General features: G+C 41.2%; 2 protein-coding genes across 3 annotated transcripts in view; one reads left to right on the forward strand and one right to left on the reverse strand.

Annotated features, from left to right (window-relative positions):
* Nucleotides 1-1,829: 1,829 nt before the first annotated feature.
* Nucleotides 1,830-16,444, reverse strand: LOC132862430 (structural maintenance of chromosomes protein 1A). Its single transcript, XM_060894440.1, has 26 exons — nt 16,034-16,444; nt 14,308-14,496; nt 13,706-13,818; nt 13,304-13,507; nt 12,847-13,085; nt 12,482-12,740; nt 12,251-12,391; nt 12,076-12,158; nt 11,835-11,934; nt 11,596-11,703; nt 10,393-10,578; nt 9,732-9,911; nt 9,220-9,366; nt 8,989-9,126; nt 8,786-8,902; nt 8,589-8,695; nt 7,206-7,347; nt 6,957-7,102; nt 5,624-5,777; nt 5,413-5,523; nt 4,657-4,813; nt 4,405-4,559; nt 4,161-4,312; nt 2,645-2,714; nt 2,446-2,556; nt 1,830-2,359 (listed from the first exon to the last, which is right to left on the reverse strand). The coding sequence occupies exons 1-26, from the start codon at nt 16,140-16,142 to the stop codon at nt 2,279-2,281; spliced, it is 3,699 nt and encodes a 1,232-aa protein (XP_060750423.1). The 5' UTR covers nt 16,143-16,444; the 3' UTR covers nt 1,830-2,278.
* A 2,539-nt stretch (nt 16,445-18,983) lies between these two features.
* Nucleotides 18,984-26,255, forward strand: part of LOC132862432 (suppressor of cytokine signaling 2-like) — a 7,341-nt gene continuing 69 nt past the window's right edge. The window contains exons 1-4 of one of the 2 annotated variants that reach the window (XM_060894445.1): nt 18,985-19,277; nt 19,405-19,519; nt 21,320-21,573; nt 24,293-26,255. The exon at nt 24,293-26,255 is cut by the window's right edge and continues 69 nt beyond it. In XM_060894445.1, the coding sequence (XP_060750428.1) occupies nt 21,327-21,573; nt 24,293-24,780 (735 nt within the window). In that variant the 5' untranslated portion in view covers nt 18,985-19,277; nt 19,405-19,519; nt 21,320-21,326 and the 3' untranslated portion in view covers nt 24,781-26,255. Of the gene's footprint in view, nt 19,278-19,404; nt 19,520-21,319; nt 21,574-24,292 lie in introns of both variants that reach the window. The other variant, XM_060894446.1, reaches the window with a different exon arrangement.

Below are 26,255 nucleotides of genomic sequence, written 5' to 3' on the forward strand. Positions count from 1 at the left end.
GGGTCCACAGCTCCATCAGGATTTAAACAAACACCAAACTGAAATTTAATGCAAAATTATAATTCATTAGACATAATGTAGTGATCTGGAGTAAGCGAGGAAAGTGCTGGAAGTAGATCAGACACATTGTAACGCTTAATACTACAACCAGTCATGTTGTTATCACCAGTTAAACTTTAACACCATCTGTATGTGCGCTTAAATACACAATCCACCATGAATCCGAAGCTTTACGTGTTAATCTCTCTTCCACAAATAGCTAAATAAATAAATATATAGGGGGTCACGGTGGCTTAGTGGTTAGCACGTTCACCTCACACCTCCAGGGTTGGGGGTTCGATTCCCGCCTCCACCTTGTGTGTGTGGAGTTTGCATGTTCTCCCCGTGCCTCGGGGGTTTCCTCTCCCGGTCCAAAGACATGCATGGTAGGTTGATTGGCATCTCTGGAAAATTGTCCGTAGTGTGTGAGTGTGTGAGTGAATGAGAGTGTGTGTGTGTGCCCTGCGATGGGTTGGCACTCCATCCAGGGTGTATCCTGCCTTGATGCCCGATGACGCCTGAGATAGGCACAGGCTCCCCGTGACCCGAGGTAGTTCGGATAAGCGTTAGAAGATGAATGAGTGAATGAATGGTGCTACTAATTCCAGCAGCACTTTATTCCTTTAAAGAGAGAGTGAGAGAGAGAGAAAGGATCGAAGGTGTTGTTCTGGCAGCTCACAACAATCCAACACTTATCCTTTGCTGTAGGATTTTCATTATTTCATCGCAAATACTGCGAACGATAGAACGATCTATCTACTCGTTTAACGCTGCGTGCCAACGTGACTCACTACGCACCGGGTGAGAGCGAGTCGGTGCGACTAACCCCGGGAGCGTCACTGACCGACTCTTCACGTTTCATAAGCGGAGCTATTTTTATATCGTAGCTCTATTCCTGGAGGAAGCAACGTAACATGCTGGGAAAGCTTGACATCTTATGTGTCCAATGTCCAAAGGGAGCGCGTCAGATACCAGACGTCAGGACTCGATGGATACCAACAGATCTTTTAGAAGGTGATGTTCATGAAAAGGCAACAAGTCTAAAAAAATCTGTTGTTCAGTATCACATGCTATTAATTGACGACGAGTTTCGGTCACGAATGAAAGATATCGATTCTGAAAACAAATACGTTGACATAAATAAGACTATAGAGTTAGGACAAAAGTAATGGCACCCTTTGAAAGGAGGTGGAGGAGGTCTACAGTTCTGCTCTGGTTACAGGGATCTTGAGCAGGTGCCGCGACTAGAAGGCCCTCTCCCCCCCCCCCTCTCTCTCCCTCTCCCCCTCTCTCTATCTCTCTCCCCCTCTCTCTATCTCTCTCTCTCCCCCTCTCTCTATCTCTCTCTCCCCCTCTCTATCTCTCTCTCTCTCCCCCTCTCTATCTCTCTCTCTCTCCCCCTCTCTATCTCTCTCTCTCTCCCCCTCTCTCTATCTCTCTCTATCTCCCCCTCTCTCTCCCCCTCTCTATCTCTCTCTCTCTCCCCCTCTCTCTATCTCTCTCTATCTCTCCCCCTCTCTCCATCTCTCTCCCCCTCTCTCTATCTCTCCATCTCTCTCTATCTCTCTCTATCTCTCTCTCTCTCTCTCCCCCTCTCTCTATCTCTCCATCTCTCTCTATCTCTCTCTCTCTCTCTCCATCTCTCTCTCTCTCTCCATATGAACAAATATGTTACTTGGTATTTTTCACATACTGGAAATTTCACATGCCCTTAATAACAAATTTTACATGATCATATTGAGCTTTACAAATCTGTGTATTAATGGAAACATTGCAGTCATTAATCTCACTCAGGTTGTTAAACAGTTTATTGTCCAAAAAAAAAACCCAGAACAAAACAAACACTTGTACGCTTCAGTTTAACTAGAAATACCGACCTGGGTTAGAGAGAAAATCCATCATTAGCTAGAAATCATGGCTAAAAACATCCTGAAGTTCTTATCGGTTACACTGAAATACACGATCGTACAAAATAAAATAAAAAAAAATGCTAATTTCATACAAATCCATCAAAATGCTCATGACTTTAAATGCAGATGGGAAAAATTGTGACGTTTTCGACGTGATTACGGTTAAACAACAGAAACGAACAGAACTACATCAGAAATGTCTAGAAAAGTTCATACGACTACAGAAGAGGAAATAAAATGACACGAGAGAAAGAAAAAAAAAAAAAACACACGTTTAAAAGGAGAGATGAGATTTAAAACCGGCTGCGTTCGGGAAGGCGTGAGCTTCTTTACTCGTTAGGGTTGGGGTTTGCGTCTGGATACTGGGAGAGGTCAAAGGTCAGGACCTTACTGATAACGCAGTCTCCTTGCTGGAAGAGAACAAGACGCAGAGCGACGGTTAGAGTTTTATTAAATGAAACGAGAGAAATGAAGCAGTTCCTGTGAGTTCACTGACCTCGGGATACACGCCGATGAGCGAGTCTGCCTTGGTGTAAAACTCCTCCTTCAGAGAGATGACGATGGCTTGGAAGTTTTCGACGGATTGGTCTTTAATGTAGTTAGCGACCTGCACGGAAACACGTGTACGTGTGCGTCAGCCCGATCGGGAAGGTCGATCAATAAGGAATAAAGCTAACGGCATCCTGAACACTGACCTTGCCGATGTTGGTGTTGTCCAGAGCCGCGTCGATTTCGTCGAGCACGAAGAAAGGAGCGGGTTTGTAGCTGGAAGAGAAAAGTGATTCAGAAAGTTAACTTAACAGGGTTCTACACGGAGACGGTTAGTGACGACGTGATGTGCGTCCCGAATCCCGTGTAGCGTAAACGGTGTGAGTCGTGGGAACGAAGAAATGGAAGAGGAAGAAGAAAAAAATTGATGAAGAACAGAAAGTAATAGAGGTAGAAGAGAAAGAAGAAGAGGAGCACTTTAAAGGTGGGGTCTACGTTGTTTGAGAAACGCTTCAGAAAACTGAGTCGGGCTGCCAAACAAAACTAACGTGTAGCCAATGAGCAGAAAGGGGCGTGTCTTGTCAATATGGGCGGAGAGAGTGTTCAGTGCGCATGTGTGACGTTAGCAGAAAGCGGTTTTAACATTGACATGGAGGATAAAAACAAAGAAAGAAAGAGAAGAAAGACTTACGATAAGGTAAGAAGTAGGACGTGTTAATATAGGATCAGCTTTCCAGCGCTGGAGAGAACTGAACGTCTTCCGTGTGAAACGGAGCTAAAACTTTCACGGTACAACACACAGTACTACAAAAACACACGTGTATTGCCATAGTGTTACTCATTGTGTTCATTTATTGATAAAAATCTCCCCTCAGTCAGCCGCCCCAGCAGGTTCCGCCATAATACTCGTCTGGGTTATACTTGGGTTATACTTGTCTGGTGTACGTGTGGGGCGGAGCTATCAAAACAGGGGTGGGACCCATTTGGGTTTAGAGGCGTGTTTGTTTTGGTGATTTCAAATGTCAACATCGGCTTTCAAACGACGGAGACCGCACCTTTAAGAAACTGTAGAATGTTGGACGTCGTGCACTCAGCGCTGTGTTGTGGGTCGTGTCTAAATGTTTATCAGCGAGGAGTTCATTTTAAATCAGCGATGTCCTAAAGAGCAAAACTAGTTCGTTAACCACAACATTTGTGTCATTTAATCCGAGATCGTTAAATATTTACCGTAGCACAAGAGGGTTGAGTAAAAAGTAACGGTGCTTCCACCACGTTAAGACAGATTCTGAACTTAATTCTTTGTTTTTCAAAATCTTAATTATTTATTTTTTTTTAAATATCTTGTAATTGTACAAATCTGGCTTACTCGTTAGGGATAGGACCGATATATAGTATCTTAAATTTTACATTCATATTTTTAAATTCATTATAAACTTTAAATGTATGTATTCGTGTATTTTTTTTATTCTTATTATTAGATTAATATTAATTTTTTTCTCTCTTCTGTTTCTATACTTCTGTAAAGCTGCTTTGAGACCACGTGAATTGTTAAAAGCGCCGAACTGAAAATTCTAAATTGAACTGAATAATTTGGCGAGACGTGATAAACCCGAGTCAGATGGTGAGCTCACAGGTTGCTTCCGTTTCGTCCTGGTGTATTTTTACAGCCCGTGGTGGGGTTCAGAGCCTCGAGGAGTCTCGTAACGATGCAGACTTTCTCACCTGTGGATGGCAAACAGTAAAGCCAGAGCAGCCACGGTCTTCTCTCCTCCTGATAAATTATCCATGGGTCTGAAGCGTTTACCAGGTGCCACGCAGTTGTAGTTGATCCCATCCAGGTACGGTTCCTCGGGGTTCTCCGGGCCGAGAAAAGCCTGTAATGACGTAAGCAGGGCTTTTAACAGAGAGCAGAGGATTTCTTCACGCTGTTCGATACCTTATTCGTTTCCGTGACGCGTGCGTTCACCTGAGCGCTGCTGTTGCGCGAGAGGGCTTTGTAGATCTCGTCGATGTTGGTGGCGACAGACTCGAAGCAGGCGTTGAAGCGATCGAACCTCTCCTTCTTGATCTGCTCGAACACCTGCTTGGCTTTCTTTGCCCTCTTCCTAGCGGCTTCGAATTCTGAAGACGTGGAAAAAAACGTTACGTTATTGTTTACGTCTCCGGTGGAGGAGAATCACGTAGAGGAACCGTGCGAAGAACCCGAACTAGCTCTCACCGTCACTCGTCTCCTGGAATTTGTCCCGGACACTCTCCAGCTTCTCCATGGCCTTCATGTTGGGAGCGCTGATCCTGTGGAGGATGCTCTGCTGCTCGTTAAGCCTCTGCTGAAGGACGTTCATCTCGTTTTTAATCTCCTCCTCGGACAGAGAGTCCTGGGCCACACAGACAACAGAAACATAGAACAGTTCGTCTGGATGACTGACTGACTGACCGCCGTCCAGGCTGCAGCTTCAGCCATGTTTATTAGATCATTATAATTCATGTCAAAGTACATTTCACAAAGCTTATTAAATGATCAGTGTGTTTTTGGGTAAGATTATTTTAACGCTTACATGCAAATGATCTATTAGTGCACCGATTAAACCAATTATATATAAGGGTAAAAAAAATGCCTATTCAACTCCTATTGATACAGTAAACATCGTGTGTGTGTGTGTGTGTGTGTGTGTGTGTGTGTGTCTGTGTGTTAGATATACACATATGAACAAGAAGGTATTTTATTTATTTATTAGAATAAATTGTTCAGGCTATAATGATGGTGTTCATAAACAAAAAAAACCACACACACACACACTCACACTGTAAAGGACAAAATGTTAGTTTCTCTGGAAGATAAAAAACAGACAAACGAGTGGATGAACCGATTCATTACATTCCTGAAACCCTGAGAACATTTTATTTCTCATGAGACACAAAAGTCTTTTCTTTTTTTTTCACGCGATTCGGTTAAAAAAATAAAAAATAAAAGTACCTTCAGGTCTTCAGACAGACTGCTGTAGTCGATCTCGATGAGAGCCTCTTTGGCTAAAACGGTGCTGGATGTTTTCTGGCTGCTGCTCAGACTTTCTTCCTGGGAGCTTCCCTGAATGTGAAGTGAAAAACGATCACTGAACGTAACGTACTGAACGTAACGTACTGAACGCTTTCGCTGCATGAACAAAGAGACCGGATTAATAAGCTACCTCCTCCTGGCTGATGTCGTCCATGGTTCCTGATCTGAGAGGAAGTTTGATGTCCTGCATTTTACAGGCCTGCAGCAGGTTGTGTCTGTCGCTGCGCTTCTGCTCCAGCTTCGTCTCGATGGCCGTGACTTCCTTCTGAAGCTGCGTCAACTCTCTGAAACGCATCGGCCGTGTTTATATACCGCTAACTAGTTAAAGTGAGCTGACAAAGAAGATCCAACGGCTTGGCTAACAAGTAACAGATAGAGTTTTCTCTTAACGAGAAGGATGTAAGTCGCTTCCCGAGACAGACGTCTCTACTAGGGATGCACCGATCCGATATTTTGGATCGGTATCGACGCCGATCCGAGCATTTTGAGTGGATCGGTGGTGCGCGACCGATCCAAATCCGATACCCGTGGTCATGGGCATCCGAACCATTATATGTGGGTGGCACAGGACACGCCCATTTTTTAAGACCAATAATATTGGACCCACCCACTTTTACGTTTTTTATTCAGCGCATATGTATTTTTTATTACATTTCAGAGCGCCGCCAGTCGAATCCTTTCCGCTTGAGGAATGCCCTAATAAATTAAACTCCGTTCCATGTTTTACCTACAGCATTGACCACGCTCCTGCTTCCTGGAATCCATGGGTGTCGGAACCGTTGTGTGTGTGTGGGACAGGACACGCCCACTTTTTATTTACTTCCGACGCCTGTGCCGGTTTATTAATGAACAGCAAACATCATAGACTATTGCTTAAACTTGTAAGAAAAATACACATATATTAAATTACATTAATGAAAATAAATATAATACATTTTATAGGAAATATGTTACACAACAGCCTGCGACAGACAGCACGTTTAGCAGGCGTCCTTTTTATTTACCTCAGTGTTAAACATGTCGCTCGTTTGGGTGTCAGGTTTACTGTTTAATACAGTTTGTGTTGTGTTGAGTTCTAATTTAAGCTTCACTTTAAAATATTGTCTTTTCTGTAGAAAATAATTTAATTAAATAATTGCAGTATATATAGTTTAGATTGTTCTACAGTATGGTTTAACTGTTAAAAGTTCTGTTTGCTGCTGCATTAATACTTTAAGGTTTCTTGTGTTTTTATTTTTCATACAGTAATAAGGGCAGAAACCAGAAACAAATAAATCTTAATAACTAAGTGAGTTGTTTACATGCTTTAGTTTTAAAGGTAGAAAAAGATCACAGAGATCGGATCGGTATCGGCGCACCATCGGTATCGGATCGGTACATCCCTAGTCTCTACACTGCGTCTTCTGTTCATTTCTACGTCATCGGACAAACCTAAAATAAAAATAAATAAATAAATCCCTCACTTGTTGGCTCCGCCGAGTTTCTTACGGATTTCTTCCATTTCGTGGTTTTTGTCGTTGACTTCTGACTTTTTGGTGAGGTGCTGATTCTTCAGGTCCTGAAGCTGAGCCATGGTCTCGTCGATGATCTTCATGTGCCGCTGCTCTTCCTGTTGGAAATCGTCGGGTCGCAGAGAGACGGTTAAACGGAGGATCGGGTCACGTGAGCTTTGTGTTTAACAGTGTCAGAGATTTAAAAAAAAGCTCCTTCACCTTCTTTAGTCGTTCGATCTCGCTCTCGTCCTTCTTCACCGTCTGTTCCCACATGATGACCTTCTCCTGGTCCTCCTTCAGCTGGTTCTTCTCGTAATCCAGCTGGATCGCCAGACGGGTCTTCTGGGTCTCGAACTCCAAGCTGAGAAAATAAAAAATTTAATCAGATATGATAAACTAATCTCATCAAAAATTATTATTTTATTTCATTTATATGCAAATGAGGCTCTCACTTTTAAATCTATTCTTTTTAGAAACTTGTCGCAGTCGGACAAACCGATGAAATAAAAAAAAAAATCTGACTTGTTTTTGTTTTAAAATTAAAAATGACATTTAAATAACTACGCAAACTAAAGAAAGAGAAAACGCTTTAATAAAATGATAAAAATTCATTTATTAATGCACTTCTTTTGAAACGATAACGTGGCACGTGTAAATAAACGAAACATGTAAATGTGCAAAATCAGAAAATTATTCAGCACCTTCTGACCAATCAGAATCCAGCGCTACGATCAGCGCTATACTGACGCTCGTCTCGAATAAACCCAGATATGCTTAAACTCTCAATATGACGTTATTACAACGCTGTTGGCTTGTTTTTTTTCACCATGTTGTTTACACTCAATAAGACACATCATGTCTTCCACAGAGGGGGGGGGGGGGAACGGTGGCTTAGTGGTTAGCACGTTAAGGGTTGGGGGTTCGATTCCCACCTCCACCTTGCGTGTGTGGAGTTTGCATGTTCTCCCCATGCCTCGGGGTTTCCTCCGGGTACTCCGGTTTCCTCCCCCGGTCCAAAGACATGCATGGTAGGTTGATTGGCATCTCTGGAAAATTGTCCATAGTGTGTGATTGTGTGAGTGAATGAGAGTGTGTGTGTGTGTGTGTGTGTGTGCCCTGCGATGGGTTGGCACTCCGTCCAGGGTGTATCCTGCCTTGATGCCCGATGACGCCTGAGATAGGCACAGGCTCCCCGTGACCCGAGTTAGTTCGGATAAGCGGTAGAAGATGAATGAGTGAATGTCTTCCACAGTTGTGTGTGGAAGTCGTGGCCTAATGGTTATAGAGTTTGACTCCTAACCCTAAGGTTGTGGGTTCGAGTCTCGGGCCGGCAATACCACGACTGAGGTGCCCTTGTTCACGGTGTGTGTGTGTGTTCACTGCTGTGTGTGTGTGTGTGTGTGTGTGTGTGTGTGCACTTTGGATGGGTTAAACGCAGAGAACGAATTCCGTGTACGGTTCACTGTACTTAGCCGTACGTCACGTCACTAAATGTCTCTTCTACATGTAAATGAATCAGACTTTACTTGCGACCCCAGAACAGGAACATGAGCGTTGTGTAAGTGTCCACAGGCAGTGTTAAGCCCTGGTGATGAAACTTACCGCTTCTTTGCGATCTCGTTCTGCCTTTTCACTTTCTCCTCTTCGAACTCGCGGATGTTTCTCACTCCGATCTCTTCACAGAACTCCAAAAACACTTCGTCCTCCACCTGAAAACGGGGAGAAATTATATCGACGAAAATAAAGACTTCGAACGCGCGAAGACGTCATTAATATTACGTTAAAGATTTTCCTCGTACCAAGTTCATGCGGTCTTTGAGCTCCTTCATTTCTCTCTCACGTGACTGGATGATCCTCTTGATGTCGTTGATACGAGGCCCGAAGTTTGCCAGCTCGCTCTCTAGCTTGGATTTTTCCTAAAATACACGTTCCGACACGTCGGCGTCTTAAACGTAGGTCCTGATGTTATACTCTGTAATATTCAGACACTTGACAAAGTTACCTGCATGTTTAAGGACAGGTGGCGAGTTTTGGTCTGCTCGAGGTCACTCTGAGAGTACTTCAGCCTCATCTGCAGCCCGTGGGCCTGAGACTGCACCTGACGAAGCTCCGCCTCCTTTCTTTTCGCCTTCATTTGCTCCTACACGGGACACAACACATCTTTCAGACACCCGGTTTGCGCCTCGCGTTTCGGCCTCACGTGGAAACGGGTCCGAGACTTTTTTTTTTTCACCTTTAGCTCGTCGGTAAGTTTTTCTTTCCTGTCCTTCAGCTTGTCCACGGCTTTTTCGTCCCAGCGGCGAGCTTTGGCCTTCAGGTCGCTGGCGCCTCCGGAGATCACGCCGGACTTCTGGAACAGAGTTCCGTCTAGAGCCACGGTCTGTGAAGCGCCGAGGTTAAAGACATCAGGTCAGATTTGTTGATTCTCAGATGTACTAGTCTCAGATCTGATCTGATAGGATTAAACTCGCAAAACAATTAAAAGACGTTTGAGTGTGTAAAGCGTGTTAAATTACCACTATTTATTAATACGCTTGTTCTAATACAGTACGTTACCGTTTCTATAGCAACACTACAAAACCCCGTGTCCATCGAGTGAAGGGATAAAAGTTCCCCGGATCTCTTTACTAACTCACTTAGGTGAGTACTAACTCTCACAAACACACACGGTCTGTGTGAAAGGGGGGAGACAAAATGCTAAAATGTGTAGAACTGAAAAACGGACTTGTTTGGTGTAATCTGTACCTTATGTCTGTACGGTCCTCCGAAGGCGATCCTGCGAGCGTCCTCTACGTTCTCACACACCAGTGCGTTCCCGCAGGCGTACTGCAGAGCTTTCTTGATATGCGGAGGCTCGTAGCGGATGACGTCGATCACCAGCTTGGCACCGCGCAGCTCGCGCAGCTTCTCGTCTGTGGGTTTGACCTGAGGAGACGGGGACGTTTAGCAGATATGTCAAAAAACACCTGTCTTAAGAAAGAAAGAAAGAAAGAAAGAAAGAAAGAAAGAAAGAAAGAAAGACAGAAAGAAAGACAGACAGACAAAGAAAGACAGAAAGAAAGACAGAAAGAAAGAAAGACAGTCAGACAGAAAGAAAGACAGACAGAAAGAAAGAGAGACAGACACAAAGACAGACACAAAGACAGACACAAAGAAAGAAAGACAGACAAAGACAGACAGAAATAAAGACAGAAAGAAAGAAAGACAGAAAAACAGAAAGACAGAAAGAAAGAAAGAAAGAAAGAAAGACAGAAAGAAAGACAGAAAGACAGAAAGAAACAAAGACAGAAAGACAGAAAGACAGAAAGAAAGACAGAAAGAAAGACAGAAAGACAGTCGTTCCTTCCTAATCGGATAAAGAGGGATTAACTGTGAGCTTTGAGTTCACAACAACTACAGAAAGCACCTCCAGGTAGTCCAGCGGTAAGAAGGTTTCAGGTTCTCCTCTCTGCTCTTTAATGTACTGTATGCAGTCACGGCCCGTCTTCTCGGAGTCCACGATGATGGCGTCCATGTTTTTGCCCAACACTTTGGTCACGGCGATCTGGTACTTCTTCTGCGTGGGCTGGCACAGGTCTATGAGCCGTCCGTACTGTAGGGAGAAGACGGTTATATACAGAAATAAAATCAGTGTGTTTATACAGCGGATTAGATTAATAGTAATCACAAGATCATTTATCGCTGGATGTTGCAGATTTTCCATCCGTGCCAAATATCCTGCATGTCCTTCACTCTAACAAGACGAGTCACTTTTCTAAGACACTTCATACTAGTGCTGCATTCAACTAAGTGCCTTTTTACCCCTGGTCACTTCATGTGTTTTCTCTGGGCCTTTTTACCCCTGGTCACTTCATGTGTTTTCTCTGGGCCTTTTTACCCCTGGTCACTTCATGTGTTTTCTCTGGGCCTTTTTACCCCTGGTCACTTCATGTGTTGTCTCTGGGCCTTTTTACCCCTGGTCACTTCATGTGTTGTCTCTGATCCGATATCTATCTGATTTGTTAAAACTGTTCCATTTACATTAGACCACATAAATGCGTCTCGGCGAATCGGATATCGATCCGATCTTTCTACTCCCGCCCAAAATGCTAATATATTTTACCTCATTTCCGGGGTAATTGAAACAGAACACACTTTGGTGTGTGCGGTTTTCAGAACGCGATCAAAAAGAAGATGATAAAACTGGTTACGACGTTTATGTTACAAAAAACAGCGTTTACTGTTTGCTGCATTTTCTCTGGCAGCAGCAGCGCGTTTTAAGCCCCGACGAGACGCCTGTGTGAAAGATCACCTGAGTGACGTACTTCTGTTTGGGAGGAGTTTAGTGCTGACGTATGTGGCTTGAACAAACACATTCATTTACACCTGTCCAGTTTCATCTGAAACACGTCCCAGACCACCTCCTGTAGGGGTTTGTACTGTCGGATTTATATCTGTCTCTGAAACGTTTAGGAGGGCATTTAGACCTGGTCTTTTTACCATCGGATAGATATCAGATCACAGAAAACACATGAAGTGACCGGGGGTAAAAAGGCCCTAAATGTTATAAACGTGTAATATCCGATCTCTACCTTTACAGAACGACCCGAGTTCAGCAGTTTAAACGTACCACTGAGCCTGGATAGAGTCTCTTGATGCTCTCCATGATCTCGGCTTTGCGCTGCTGTCTGCTGTTCTCCTGTCGGTCTATACGAGCGTCACCGAGCTGCTCCATCACCTGTGTAGGGAAAGAGAAAAACAAACACCACCACACCACCTTGAGATCCCTCCTTCCATAGTTACTAGCGAGTGATGGGACGTTTAAAGCGACGACGAAGAGATGAACGCTAGGCGGTGTTTATGGTGTACCTGATTAAGCTCCATATTAATCTCATCAATCCTCCTCTTGGCTTGCTCCACCTCCTCCGTGAGCTCCTCCTCCATCCGCTTCTGTTCATCCAGAGACTGTCTGTAACACAGGAGGCGGACAAAATGACCAGACGCATCGCTGTCCACTGGGACGGACAACTCTATACTAGCCGTGTGTAAATATTTGTAATAAAAAGATCCAGAAAACTTTTGTTGGATTTCCAAAAGTTTCGTCATGTACCTGCTGGTCGTGATGTAATCCTCGAGCTTCTCGATACGCTTCTGGTTCTCCTCGATCTCTCTGATCTTCTGCTTGATCTTAGCCTGCAACGAGAACGTAAACCTTAATAAAGCCACCGGCCGAGACGCACGGGGTCTTTCCCTACTGACTCCGAGTGCTGCGCATCCTCTGGTACCTCCGTCTCTACTTTCTTCCTCTCCTCCAGATCGAGGCGATCCTGGTCAGCTTTCTGATCGCGGTTAAACTTCTCCAACTCCTGGGCGAGGGTAGCGGCTCGTTTGCTGGCCTCTTCTTTTAGACGGTGGTACGCTTTCACCTGGAGCACAAAACGGATCCCAGATGTTAGCAGATAAATACTGAAAGCTAAAAAAAAAAAAAAAACCCTGTGTACAAGTGGGTGGGATACCTGGTTCTCTTCGAGCTGAAGGTCCTGTCCCTGACTCTGTGCCTCCTCCTCCATGCGCTCCTCGAACTCCTGCCTGGCCGTCTCCACAGCTCTCTGCTCGCGCTCCAGCTCGTCCATGTCCGCCTTGCGCTTCTTGTAGCACTTCTGGGCGTTCTGCAGGGATTTCCGTGCGGCCTCCAGCTTCTTGATCTTGTGAGCCGTGTTTTCTTTCGCCTTGATGTACTGCGGCCTTTTCTGGTTGAGCTCCGCGTCCTTCTCTCTTTGAGCGGGAGAAACAAACCACACGTGTAAACAGTCATCGCTAACCAGTGACTATTTACTGCCAAAGCTACTGGTGTGTTTAATCCCTGGGCTAAATTGCTCACTTGATCTCTTTCTCCACTGTCTGCTGATCTCTCATCATCCTGCCGAGCTCCTTCTTCTTCTCCTTCAGCTCGTCCTCCACGCGGTCCATGCGCTTGCGGTCTTTGTCGATCTCTTTGTTGCGCTGCATCAGCTCGCGGTTCAGTTTCTCGATCTCGCACTCGTTGTGGTAGAGCTTGAAGAGCTGCATCTGGACGTTCGCACGCACGACTTCATCCTTCAGCCTCTGGTAGCGCTCGGCCTGGGGGGTGGGGGTGAGGGGTGGGGTTTAAAATATCGCTCTGGTTGTTACAAAGCGCTGACACGGGAGACTCGGTCCATAAATGTTACAGATACATGACATCTTACGTAAAAAAAAAAAACTAGGTTCATCTTTGTTAAATCTTCCCACGAAAGAAACGTTACTATAGAAACGACGAGGTATTTCCATAACGCTGCTGTTCAGGATGATTTTCTAACCTCCTCTTTTTCCTGCTTGGCCTCTTTGCGCTCAGCAGCGATGTTCTTCTTGCGGTGGTAATTGAACTGCGTGTCCTCCTCAGCCTTCACCATCTCCTTCTTGCACCGGTCGTACTCCTGCGCCAGCTCGCCGGAGCGAGAGATCTCCTCGAACAGAGCTGTTCGCTCCTTAGGGTTCTTCATGGCGATGGACTCCACTGCGCCCTGTGAGACACGACAGCGACAGGTTTGTATTCTGCATCATCGGGATGTTGGACCATAACTACAGCTCTTGAGTTGTATATGTACGATGTTATGCGATGTTCTGCTCACGCATGATCGTGTGATCGAATAAATACGTGAACGAGTTCCTAATAAAGTGGAAAAAAAAAAAAAGAGTGTGCGCAGTTAAACAAATCTGACCTGGAAGACCAGGAAGTTCCGGGCCTTGATGAGAATGCCGAGTTTCTCCAGCTCCTCGCTGTACTCAGGCAACCCCACAACTTTATTATTAATGCGATACTCTGACGAGGATCCTGTGAGAGAGGGGGGGGGGGGGTAAACAGGTAAAAACGTGTAAAAGAGAGGAGGAGGAGGAGGAGGAGGAGGAGGAAATGAAAAGAGGAGAAAAAGAAATAGCAAAGAAGTGGTGAAAGAAAAAGGGATAAAAAAGAGAAGGAGGGAAAACAGACAGAGTGATGGGGAAGCAGAGCTAATTTAGTTCATTAATTCTGATTAGATGATATTCTTTGATTTTAACTTAATTCTATTGTTAACCTTTTATAGTACAAATAATTAATTCTATTTTCCTTTTAACATGTCATGAAAATATGTACCAAAGCAGTTGTTTGAGGGTTTTATAATTGATCAAATAAATAAAAAAAGACACTAAATCGACAGTGAATAACTAATGCGGTTCAGACCACATGATTATTATCAGGTATTATTATTAACATAGACGTTTAGCGCGACGTCACTGACTGTACAATACGAGTGTACGTGTGACGTAATCTTCATCGCCTCACCGATGATGACTCTGGTGAAAGAGCGCTCTTCTCCGCTGTCCTCCTGGTACACCATGCTAACGAAAGCCCGGTTAGCCGCTGGCTTCCCCACGGGAGCACCGTGAATCAGATCTTTGAGCGTTTTCACGCGCAAGTTGCTAGTTTTCTCCGCCAGCACAAAGCTGATGGCATCCATGAGGTTCGACTTCCCTGAAGAGAAAAAGCACGGGTTTGTTTATGGACGGTGCTTATAATCAAAGGTTTGCCTTCACACTTGTTTTTAAATCAACTTCACAATACATCAGTTTTGTACATGCAGGTTTGTAAAGATGACGAGACCTTCAAAGAATTGTACGTAAATAAAATAAAGTAAAAGTTAGAACCCATGAAGCCTGTTTCACTGTACTTCTGGAGAAATGTTTCATGCTTGTGTTTAGAAAACCTTCAATATAGTGCTTTTTTCCCGCAAACACAATGAACTTAACTAGAGCATAACTATACAACGAACTCTTGAAGAACCAGCGAAGAACCCAAAAGAACCTATACAATACCAAGAAGCGTATACTCCTTACAGGTTCTAGCAGTTTTTAAACATGCGCAATTAAAAAGGTTCTTCCAGGGTTCTTTAAAAGTACATAAAGGTTTCCGTGTTCTGATGATAATCGTTCTTTTCGACCAAGACGAGCAGAAAAGCATCTCAGCACGTACAAAACACCAAACCTTGATGTTTGATGAACCACGACAACAGACGGTTCCACCCCGTCAGCTAAGAACAAGAATCTGACACCATCACTGGCACAGACTCGCCGTAACTACTGTACACAGTCCTCTCCTGATGACGCTGGACGTTTTGTGCACGCTGATATGCTTTTCTGCATCAATGTTTGTTTACATGCTGTTTTTGCACTTTTTTTGCTCTTTGCACACACTGTCTAATCATTTCAGTCGTTTTGCACATGCTGTACAATATTTCAGTCGTTTGCTGTTTTTGCACAAATCCTATACATTATCTCAGGGACCTGCTGCTAAAAAACTGTTCACTCTAGTATTACTGCACACAATATTGTCTGAACATACAGTATTTACATCGGTCGGTCATCGCCGTTTCTGTTTATTGTCTTTTGTATTGTCTTGTAACTTTTCATCTGCGCTGTCTTTTGTCCTGCACCGTTTGCACAGGTGCACTTTATGAGGCTAGGACTAACTTACTAAGTCCTTATAGCCCTGTCTTTGTTTTATGTAGCACCACGATCCTGGAGAAACGTTGTCTCATTTCACCGTGTACTGCAACAGCTATATATGGTTTGTAATGACAATAAAAGCTTCTTGACAAGTGATTATTTGAGTTCCTTCCTGGAAGCTCATCTCAACCCTACAGACTGTTGTGTGTGAAAATCTGAGAAGATCAACAGTTTCTGAAACACTCAAAGCAAAGAGATCAGATTTCTTCTTCATTCTGATGTTTAATGTGAACATTAGCTGAGGTTCCTGACTTATCTGCAGGATGTTGTGTGTTGCCTGATTAGACAACCACATGAATGGGCAGGTGTTCCTAATAAAGTGGACAGTGAGTGTGACAATTAGCTCAAAAATGTTTCTGATAACTGGTGGATTATTTAGTTATCTAGTGCAACTATAAACCAATTAACTATGTAGTAAATATAAGTATACTATGTAAAGATCTGTGTATTAGTTAATGGTTGATTATTAATTAAACGCTCTGTTGTTGTTGCTCTACTTTACTCACCTGATCCATTCGGTCCAATAATCGCAGTAAATTTATGGAAAGGACCGATTATCTGTCTTCCTTTGTACGATTTAAAATTTTCGATCTCGATCAACTTTAAATAACCCATTTTATTTGCCGGAAAAACAACTTAAATACAGAAAAACATGCGAAAATGTAACGTTGTTAGCTCCCTTGCTATCTTAGCCTAGCCTAGCCTGTTAGCTAAAATGCTAACAGCGCTACTAGCACGGTTTATATATAAAAACAACGATCACAGCGACATTAAACACACCGAAACTGAGACAGAACTAATTCACAATAATAATAAACGGGTCTCAGAAGTTCCGCTGCAGTTTATTTGGGCTGTAAAGCAGCCGAACGTGCAGCGGATACCGAAAAATAAACACTCTTCTGCGCGCCTACTACACAGTTATCGTACAGTCTCGCGAGACTTCGGACCGTTACTAACTCACCCTTTATTCTATATCGCGAGACTTCGGAATGTAAACTGAGCCCAAGTGAAGTCTCGCGATATTTCAATAAAAAGCAAGATCGAAGAACGAAATGAAGTCGTTTTGATATCAAATATGTTTTTAAAATACATGGAACTTTTATAAATGTTTAATTTATATATATATATATTTATTGGCAAAATATTCCCCAAAATGTCATGTGATAGAATAGATTATTTATTGCATTTAATGTTTAGATTTTATTATTAAAACACAATAATAGAGCTGCAACTTTACATGACAACATGTTAAGGCTACATTAACATTACTTTTACTGAGTGTAAGATTAGTTCTACCGAAGTTTATGTTAACACTGAGGTGTAATTTATTTAAGATTAAGTTCAGGAAAAGAATGACATCATTAACTGTATCTAAGGTTATAATTCTGTTTAATGATGTTAAGTAGAAGATGTGGATAAGTTTACTGAGTTTATCCTTAAAATTTATATTGATTTACGATTATGTTTAGGTGTTAAGGTAAAGATTATGTTTAGGTGTTAAGGTAAAGATTATATTTAGGTGTTAAGGTAAAGATTATGTTTAGGTGTTAAGGTAAGGATAATGTTTAGGTGTTAAGGTAAAGATAATGTTTAGGTGTTAAGGTAAAGATAATGTTTAGGTGTTAAGGTAAAGATTATGTTTAGGTGTTAAGGTAAAGATAATGTTTATGTGTTAAAGTAAAGATAATGTTTAGGTGTTAAGGTAAAGATAATGTTTAGGTGTTAAGGTAAAGAGTAAAGATTATGCTTAGGTGTTAAGGTAAAGATTATGTTTAGGTGTTAAGGTAAATATTATGTTTAGATGTTAAGGTAAAGATAATGTTTAGGTGTTAAGGTAAAGAGTAAAGATTATGTTTAGATGTTAAGGTAAAGATTATGTTTAGGTGTTAAGGTAAAGAGTAAAGATTATGTTTAGGTGTTAGGGTAAAGATTATGTTTAGGTGTTAAGGTAAAGATTATGTTTAGTTGTTAAGGTAAAGATAATGTTTAGGTGTTAAGGTAAAGATTATGTTTAGATATTAAGGCAAAGACTATGTTTAGGTGTTAAGGTAAAGATTATGTTTAGGTGTTAGGGTAAAGATTATGTTTAGGTGTTAGGGTAAAGATTATGTTTAGGTGTTAGGGTAAAGATTATGTTTAGGTGTTAGGATAAAGATTATGTTTAGGTGTTAAGGTAAAGATTATGTTTAGGTTTTAAGGTAAAGATTATGTTTAGGTGTTAAGGTAAAGATTATGTTTAGGTGTTAAGGTAAAGATTATGTTTAGGTGTTAAGGTAAAGATTACGTTTAGGTGTTAAGGTAAAAAGTATATTTAGGTGTTAAAGTAAATATTATGTTTAGATGTTCGGGTAAAGAGTAAAGATTACATTTAAGTGTTAAGGTAAAGATTACATTTAGGTGTTAAGGTAAAGATTATGTTTAAGTGTTAAGGTAAAGAGTAAAGAGTATATTTAAGGTGTTAAGGTAAAGATTATGTTTAGATGTTAAGGTAAAGATAATGTTAAGGTGTTAAGGTAAAGATAATGTTTAGGTGTTAAGGTAAAGATTATGTTTAGGTGTTAAGGTAAAGATTACATTTAGGTGTTAAGTTAAAGAGTATGTTTAACTGTGCTATAGTTTACAATATGATCGTTATACTCAGGTTAAGATTAGAGTTATAAGATTCTGGAGGTGAAGTATATATAAGGTTATAGACAGGTTTACTGTAGTGAAGTTTAAAGTTAGTGTTAGTTTGTATAGTTTGTATAGTTTATAGTGAGTAATGAATAGTGTATCAGAGGCCTATGGGACGATACGGCGGTGTAACGGGTGGCGTTGTCTCCTGTAGGTTCTCCTTACGGGTTCCTCTGAGGTTCTCCAGTTTCCTGAACATACCAGTAGGTGCATTATTTGTGTGTTAATTTAGATATTTACAGCATAATACACTCTGTATAATAATTACACTTTTACAGTGTTACTTGTGGGAACAAATACATAACGACAGGCATAAACAAAACAAAACAAAACAAACAAAAACAAATAAAATCAATGATAGCCCATTCATTATGCTCAATTGGGAGTGAGTTCACTTCCGGTCTCTGCTATGACGCAATTCTCCACTTACTAAGAAACTCTCGTGTTGTTGCTCAGCGGCAGTTTCTTGGAAACGCACATCGCATGTCATTAATCCTGCGTGAATAAATCCGTGAAAAAGACACGTTTAAGCTACACAACGTGACGAACAGGAGGTTCGTTTGCCAATAAGATGGAATAAAAATATCATGGAGTTTCATTACAGCAACACACATGTAATTAAGTTATATTTGAGACGGATTCGGCAGAGATCTGAACACACACACACACACACACACACACACACACACACAGAGAGAGAGAGAGAGAGAGAGAGAGAGAGAGAGAGAGAGAGAGAGTACGCGCACACGTGATCTAGCTTTCTGGGAATGTTCCTGGAAAGCAGTGCGCTGCTTCGGCACGGAGGAAAGACTGTAAAATTTATATATATTTCCACACACACACACACACACACACACACACACACACACACACACACACACACACACACACACACACACACACACACACACACACACACAAAATCACTTAGGATTTTGCGGTGGATACAAAGCGAAGCTACTCGATCTTTATCCGTCGATGAAAGCCTGCAATTTAAAAATGGTATAAAACCAAACAAACACACATATAAAGAGGAAGAAGAAAACATGCCCAAGGCTGAAGGTTGGACAACACGAGGTCTGTGTCACCGCCTGGCTGTGTCCTGTAATCTGGACTAATTATCTGTCTTTTAAAAAGCAAAACATTTTTTTTAAATTTATTTTTATTTGTTTCTTTCTTTCTTTGGGCTTTTTTTATGTCTCAGCGTGAGCGAGTTTTGTGTCTGAAATCTGGAAGGTGGAATAAATAATTAACACAGTATTATAGGATGTGTTGAGTGCCGCAGTGCTTCATCGAATCTGTGCGACTGCGTGGAAAAGGTAAGTGTTGCTCATGTTTCTTCATGAAGTTTAAGTGTACAAGGCTGGAACATCAAACCTACACCTGAAGGATATCTACACAAACATAACACACACCATTTCACAAAGGGAATCCATTTAGATTCGATTTATTTCGCATACAAAAGTGTACAAAGAAATAAAAGAGGGTCTGTTTAGTCCTCTCTTTTTGACCAGGTGTAACGTTGAGCCCAAACACTGGCTTACATTTAAAACCCTTTTCATTTTCACAAGAAGGAAATGAATTAACAGTAGCACATCTGATGTAAAGCCTTTATTCCAGATTCATCTCATCTCCATGAACTGGAGATTGGTTTCATGTGAAACCGGATCACTTTAAATTAAGAACAAAACCAGATCTGATTTATTGCCAATTCGGTTAAATTTCTGAAAAAACAATCCCTGGAAAATCACCTGAAAGGGATTTAACACATTTTACAGCTTTTTATTTTTCCCTTCAGTCCTTTTGTTTTTTCATTTCACAGAAACTCAAAGTGGCTCGTCTTGCATTAAACGCACTTCTGCTACACCCTTCTTTGCTATTTCCTCATATCTGATCTTGCCATATTCCTCGAAGACATTTTAATGAAACCCACTTGAGGTGGCGGGCTTTTACGTACTTGGATTATCTCAGACAATCAAGATGTTTCTTAGACACCCACCGCCATCAGGGCTCCTTTATCACAAGTGCGCTCTGTTGATCGAAGGCCACTCGCATTAACGCTGGTTTCTTTCACTGGGGAGTGAATAGGAACAGATGATTCTTCATCGTCTAATAAATATTGCTAAAGATATGGTAAAGAATCGTTTTAATATAGAAAACGTAATGATAATTATATCCTTATATAGCTGTACCCTTTAACTAAGAATCATGAACTGAAAAATGATTTATATAAACAACAGAATTGGTCAGGAATTCAGAAATAAAAAGTCAAATCAGCTTTAATATTAAAAAAAAAGTACAATATTACACTGTAAATAATCCCAATAAGAAATCTGGGATTATTAAAATCTCAACAGCTCATAACATACTTAAGGAACATTTTTAAAAATCAAAATTTACTTTTAGTAAAAGTTTAGTTATATAACATTCTTAATTTGCAATTAAGCATTTCACTCACTCACTCATTCACACACACACACGCACACACACACACAATTTATTCTGGTAGAATATAAAAAATACACAGTAATTTTATTTACAAGAATTTACATTTTAAGAAAACTTATAGAACAAATGTAGCCTTAATATTAAATATGGACCTTTTAAGCAATATAATGAAGTAAAAAAGAAAACTAAATAAAATTATAGACATTTGTGTGTGTGTGTGTGTTTAGATAGATATCAAACAATACTTGGGTTTAAATATGTATATAAAATAATAAATATAGAAAACCATTTTAAAATAAGTAGCCTAGAATTTTAAATATGAAAAAATACAAAAGAACAGTAATTAAAGAAACCTCTGTGAAGCTCATGTGTGATTTATGATTAAGTTCAAGACATTTTACCGTTCATTATATATATCTGTATATCTGTAGAGCTGTGTATAGAGCAAAACAACAGGCACGAAGACATGATCACGTCCCGTATTTCCTGTTGTTTGATGGTTTAGACCTTTGGCATGAAGTCATCTGTTTCAAAACGTACATCTAGCTAACTCTAACAGGAAAGTATGTGACAATTCAGGATCTTGTGCCAAAGCTGAACACATGGACGTGGTTTATTCTTTTTTTTTTAAATGCTCTTTTTTTATGGTCTCCTTTTTAAAACCGTTGCAGATTTTGGATGGGGCACACACAGTGCATCTCCAAGTCAGCAGATTGCCAAGCGTTCGTGGCTCAGAGCGGAAGCTGCAGGCTCGATGAGCTCCGTACCGAGCCGCTCGTGACTCCTGTGATCACCTCGGACCTCATTCCTGAAAAACCTGACACCACAACTGGACTAAAGGAGCGCAGGCTGGAGCCGAACCGAGCGGATTCCTCTGAGGAAGCCCAGCGATTACAGAATGCTATGACGCACCTTCACAACTCGGGTAAGTGAGCAGATGGTTAAACCCTGAAAGCCCAAATTATGACTTAGTGGTTTGTTCAAAAGCTTTCGATTCACATCCTTGAGTGAATTGAAACATCTAGGAAAGATGTGGAGATGTGAACATGAGGAATGTTGATCCACAGCCTACAGAAAGGCCCATGTGACTTTATCAGGTTCAATTGATTATAATGAATCTCCTAAATGTATTAGAATCAGATGATAACTGCTAAAGGAACTCTGTAATAAAATTGCTGTTTGTCGTCTGTTAGTCAGTCCGTCTAGGACTCCATTGAAATATATTTTTTTTTGTGGCCGAGAATCCTTGATTTTACATTTTATATACAAGCATTTTTTACATACAAGCATGGGATTCTTCAATCTGCATAGTGTGCTTGATTTTGTATTGATTTCTGTGATCGCAAAACCTTGGAGGGTTAGTTTAAGTGCACAGAGGTCTGTGTTGTGTTATAACACTTTGATTGGGGTTGAGTTCTGGCTTCTGATTGGTCCGAAGGTGTTGATTAGTTTTCTAGACCAGAATCCGCTCCTTCTGATACTTTGTCGTTTCTATGGTAACGGCTCATTCACAGGGGCTCAGACGGTGTAAAGCAGAGGCGACGTTTAAAAGGATTAAAAAAGAATCTTTAATACGACGTTTTCTGTGAGGACGCAGTTGCGTAACGTTTGCAGAAGGAGTCTCCAGTTTCAGAGCTTTATGTTTTCTGATATATTCCTGGCAGAGGAGTTGTTTTTCATCACTTGTTCATGTTTCTCAATAACATTTATTTAAAAAAACAAACAAACTATATGAAAAGTATATAAACAGACAAAAAGTGTTGTCCAGTTATTATTTAATTATCATAATTTACTCATTATAACTAAATGTTAACAATTAGTTAACAAGTTTTTTTTGACACGCTGAACCTTTAATTATATTATTATATTTTGAGGTACAGTTTAGTTATAGGGGGTCACGGTGGCTTAGTGTTTAGCACGTTCGCCTCACACCTCCAGGGTTTGGGGTTCGATTCCCACCTCCACCTTGTGTGTGTGGAGTTTGCATGTTCTCCCCGTGCCTCGGGGGTTTCCTCCGGGTACTCCGGTTTCCTCCCCCGGTCCAAAGACATGCATGGTAGGTTGATTGGCATCTCTGGAAAATTGTCCGTAGTGTGTGAGTGTGTGAGTGAATGAGAGTGTGTGTGTGTGCCCTGTGATGGGTTGGTACTTCGTCCAGGGTGTATCCTGCCTTGATGCCTGAGATGCCCGATGACAGGCTCCCCGTGACCAGAGGTAGTTCGGATAAGCGATACACCCTGGATGGAGTGCCAACCCATCACAGGGCACACACACACTCTCATTCACTCACGCAATCACACACTACGGACAATTTTCCCCTAGCCTGAGACATGAACACAGTAAATACACTGAACAGGAACCAGTGCGTCACAGTGCACCTTCACATCTAGAGACAATACGTCTTAGTCCAATACATCCACCAGCATTTTTTGGGAGATGGGAGGAAACCTGGAGAAACCTCCACAGAGAACCCAGAGGAACCTGGAGACATGTGGAGGAAGGAGTAAGGCAGGAACACTACATACTGAGTCATTTCCTATTCTCCCAGTACTATTATTACATTATTATTATCATTACAATAATACTGTATGTGTACCGAGTTTAAGGTATTTTGAGTTTATAAAACGTATATTGTCTCATAATTGTAAGATATCAAGTCATAATATCAAGACAATAAGCCATAATTATGAGATGCTATATATTTATTATGAGATAGTAAGAAATCATTTTGAGAAAACGTAATTAAAAAAGTCTAATAAATGAAGAGACAGTAAGCAATAACTAAGATATTAAGTCATAATTATGGTAATACAAGCCATAATTGAGATACTAAGGCATAATTGAGAAGCTAAATATTCATAAGATAGTAAGCAATAATTGAGACATTAAGTGCTAATTATTAGATAACAAGCCATGATGATGAGATACTAAGTCATAATTATGAGATATTAAGTCATACAAGATAACAAGCCATAATTCAGTGATACTAAGCTATATTTATGAGATACTTTTGAGTTATGGTATAGTTTTGAGATGCCTTCATGGTTTTGACATACTAACAGAATTATGAGATAAGAAGTCATAGGTTTGAGATACTACACCATAATGATGAGATAGTAAACCATAATTATTGTGTTGTAGTTTTGAGAACTGTACCGTCTAAAAGCTCAGGGTAAGAGTAAGCACAACTCCTTGTAAGAATACATTCAGTATCTCAGAATAATATCCAGTTATCTCATAATGACGTAAATCATGAAAAATTGTTTGATATCACACAATATCCACACATTCCACGAATTAATTTTTGTAACTGTTCTTGTGTGTAATTTATCTGCAAGCACTAAAACCCGCTCCTTTCCTAAGTCTCAACCAATCGGACCTTTAAGTACGAACTGGATCATGAATCACGAGTTCTTCTGAATCAAATTTCTGTGTCGTTTATCAAAGCGGTCATTTTGAATCATCATACAGCTCGCTATTAAATTATTGCTGATGTTATTATCATCCAGTTATCTCATAAAGATGACATTTTAATCGCTTGCTATATCATAATAACTATTTTAAACATAGGAAATATTAGAATAATCCCTGATCCAACATCTGTCTGTCTGTCTATCTCATTTTTCACTGTCTCACTGTCTCAGGCTGGTACTGGGGCTCGATAACAGCAGCCGAGGCTAAGCAGCATCTGAACAAGGCTCTGGATGGATCCTTCCTGGTGAGAGACAGCTCGAACCCGGGTTACCTCCTCACGCTGTCTGTGAAAACCGAGCTCGGGCCTACGCACCTGCGCATCGAGTACTCAAACGGACACTTCGGCTTCGACTCCGTCGTGATGGCTCGTCCTCATCTCCGCCAGTTTAAGGGAGCAGTGGACTTGGTGCAGTATTACACTCTGGCTTATCGCAGGCAGGCGACTCACCGAGAGCTCAGCACGGATCCAGATACATTTCCGACCGCAACGGCAGAAAACACGCTGCAGCTGAAACTTACTAAACCGCTGCACAAGGCGGCGCCCAGTTTACAACACCTGTGTCGTGTAGTTATAAACCAACATTGTAACGATCACGGAGATTTACCTTTGCCCGAAAGGCTAAAAGACTTCCTGCGGGAATATCCGTTTGTACTCTAGACTATACTCAGTATTCAGTATTACATTTCATTCACTGTTTCAATATTTCCTAAAACAATCAGTCAAATTTGACAAAATCGTACGATTCTTACGATTCAAATTTTTAATAGTAACAAACACAATAAATCGTGAAAAATTGTTTGATCTTAACCACACTTAATATCCACACAAACCCACACTTTTTTTTTTTGTAACTGTTTTTGTGTGTAATTTACCTACAAGCTATTAAAACCCCTCCCCTTTCCCTAGTCTCAACCAATCAGAGCTTTAATTACGAACTGGATCATGAATCACGAGTTCTTCCGAATCGAATTTATCAAAGCTGTCATTTTAAATCATTGTACGTCTCGATGTTGTCGTAATATTGTAAAAACACCCGTTTACCTGCAGTAGCAATTTATCCGGAAATGAAGCACGGGTGTGTGTGTGTGTGTGTGTGTGTGTGTGTGTGTGTGTGCGTGTCGTTTGGGGTTATAATGTCAATGATACGCCTGGTGTATAAATGTCGGCCACGATAGTAACGTTGTGCGTTTTATAGAGTTGATCTAGTCAGAGTTTTTGGCAGCTGAATTGGAATACACTAAAAAACAATACAGAAATACAGAAATTTTTTGTTTTGTTTTCTCCACATATTTTGCCAAAATTCTGCCATATATACAAGTGACACACTCCATCGATGTAATCACTTTTTTCCAGTATAGCGCAATGCTCATGATATATACACTACTGTTGTACACCTATAACTCAATTCCACCACAAACACCAAAATCATCCAAAAAAATAAAAATCTGACAAAAGGTGGTGGATTTTTATTGACTTATTACAATAAGTATTACAAGTTCAAGGTCAAATAAAGAATCCCAAGCGCCTCAAAATCACTGACTCTTGCTTTCCTTAATTGTAAACGAGCACTTAGGCTTTGATGTGACAAACTAAACATCAGATGGATGACAAATTATTATGAGACACTTCCAAAATAACTCTTTTGGGTTTTTTTATACCCTGATTATTTCCAAAAATCTATGCAAACTACAAATTTATTTGAAATCACTGTAACCCTGAGCAGGCAGTCACTAAGGACGGAGGAAAGAGCGCTGAATAAATGCGTTCGGTTTGATCTCACAATAATTAGTACATATTCACAACCCTTCTTGTGACGATCACAAGGCTTTGGTGTATTGTTTTTATAAAATACATGCTCGGATCTCGGGGTCACGGTGGCTTAGTGGTTCGCACGTTCGCCTCACACCTCCAGGGTTGGGGGTTCGATTCCCACCTCCCCCTTGTGTGTGTGGAGTTTGCATGTTCTCCCCGTGCCTCGGGGGTTTCCTCCGGGTACTCCGGTTTCCTCCCCCGGTCCAAAGACATGCATGGTAGGTTGATTGGCATCTCTGGAAAATTGTCCGTAGTGTGTGATTGCGTGAGTGAATGAGCATCATACAGTAAGCACCACTGACTCATTAAAACCTTCCGCT

The sequence above is a fragment of the Tachysurus vachellii genome, chromosome 19, assembly GCF_030014155.1.
Source record: "Tachysurus vachellii isolate PV-2020 chromosome 19, HZAU_Pvac_v1, whole genome shotgun sequence".
NCBI lineage: Eukaryota > Metazoa > Chordata > Actinopteri > Siluriformes > Bagridae > Tachysurus > Tachysurus vachellii.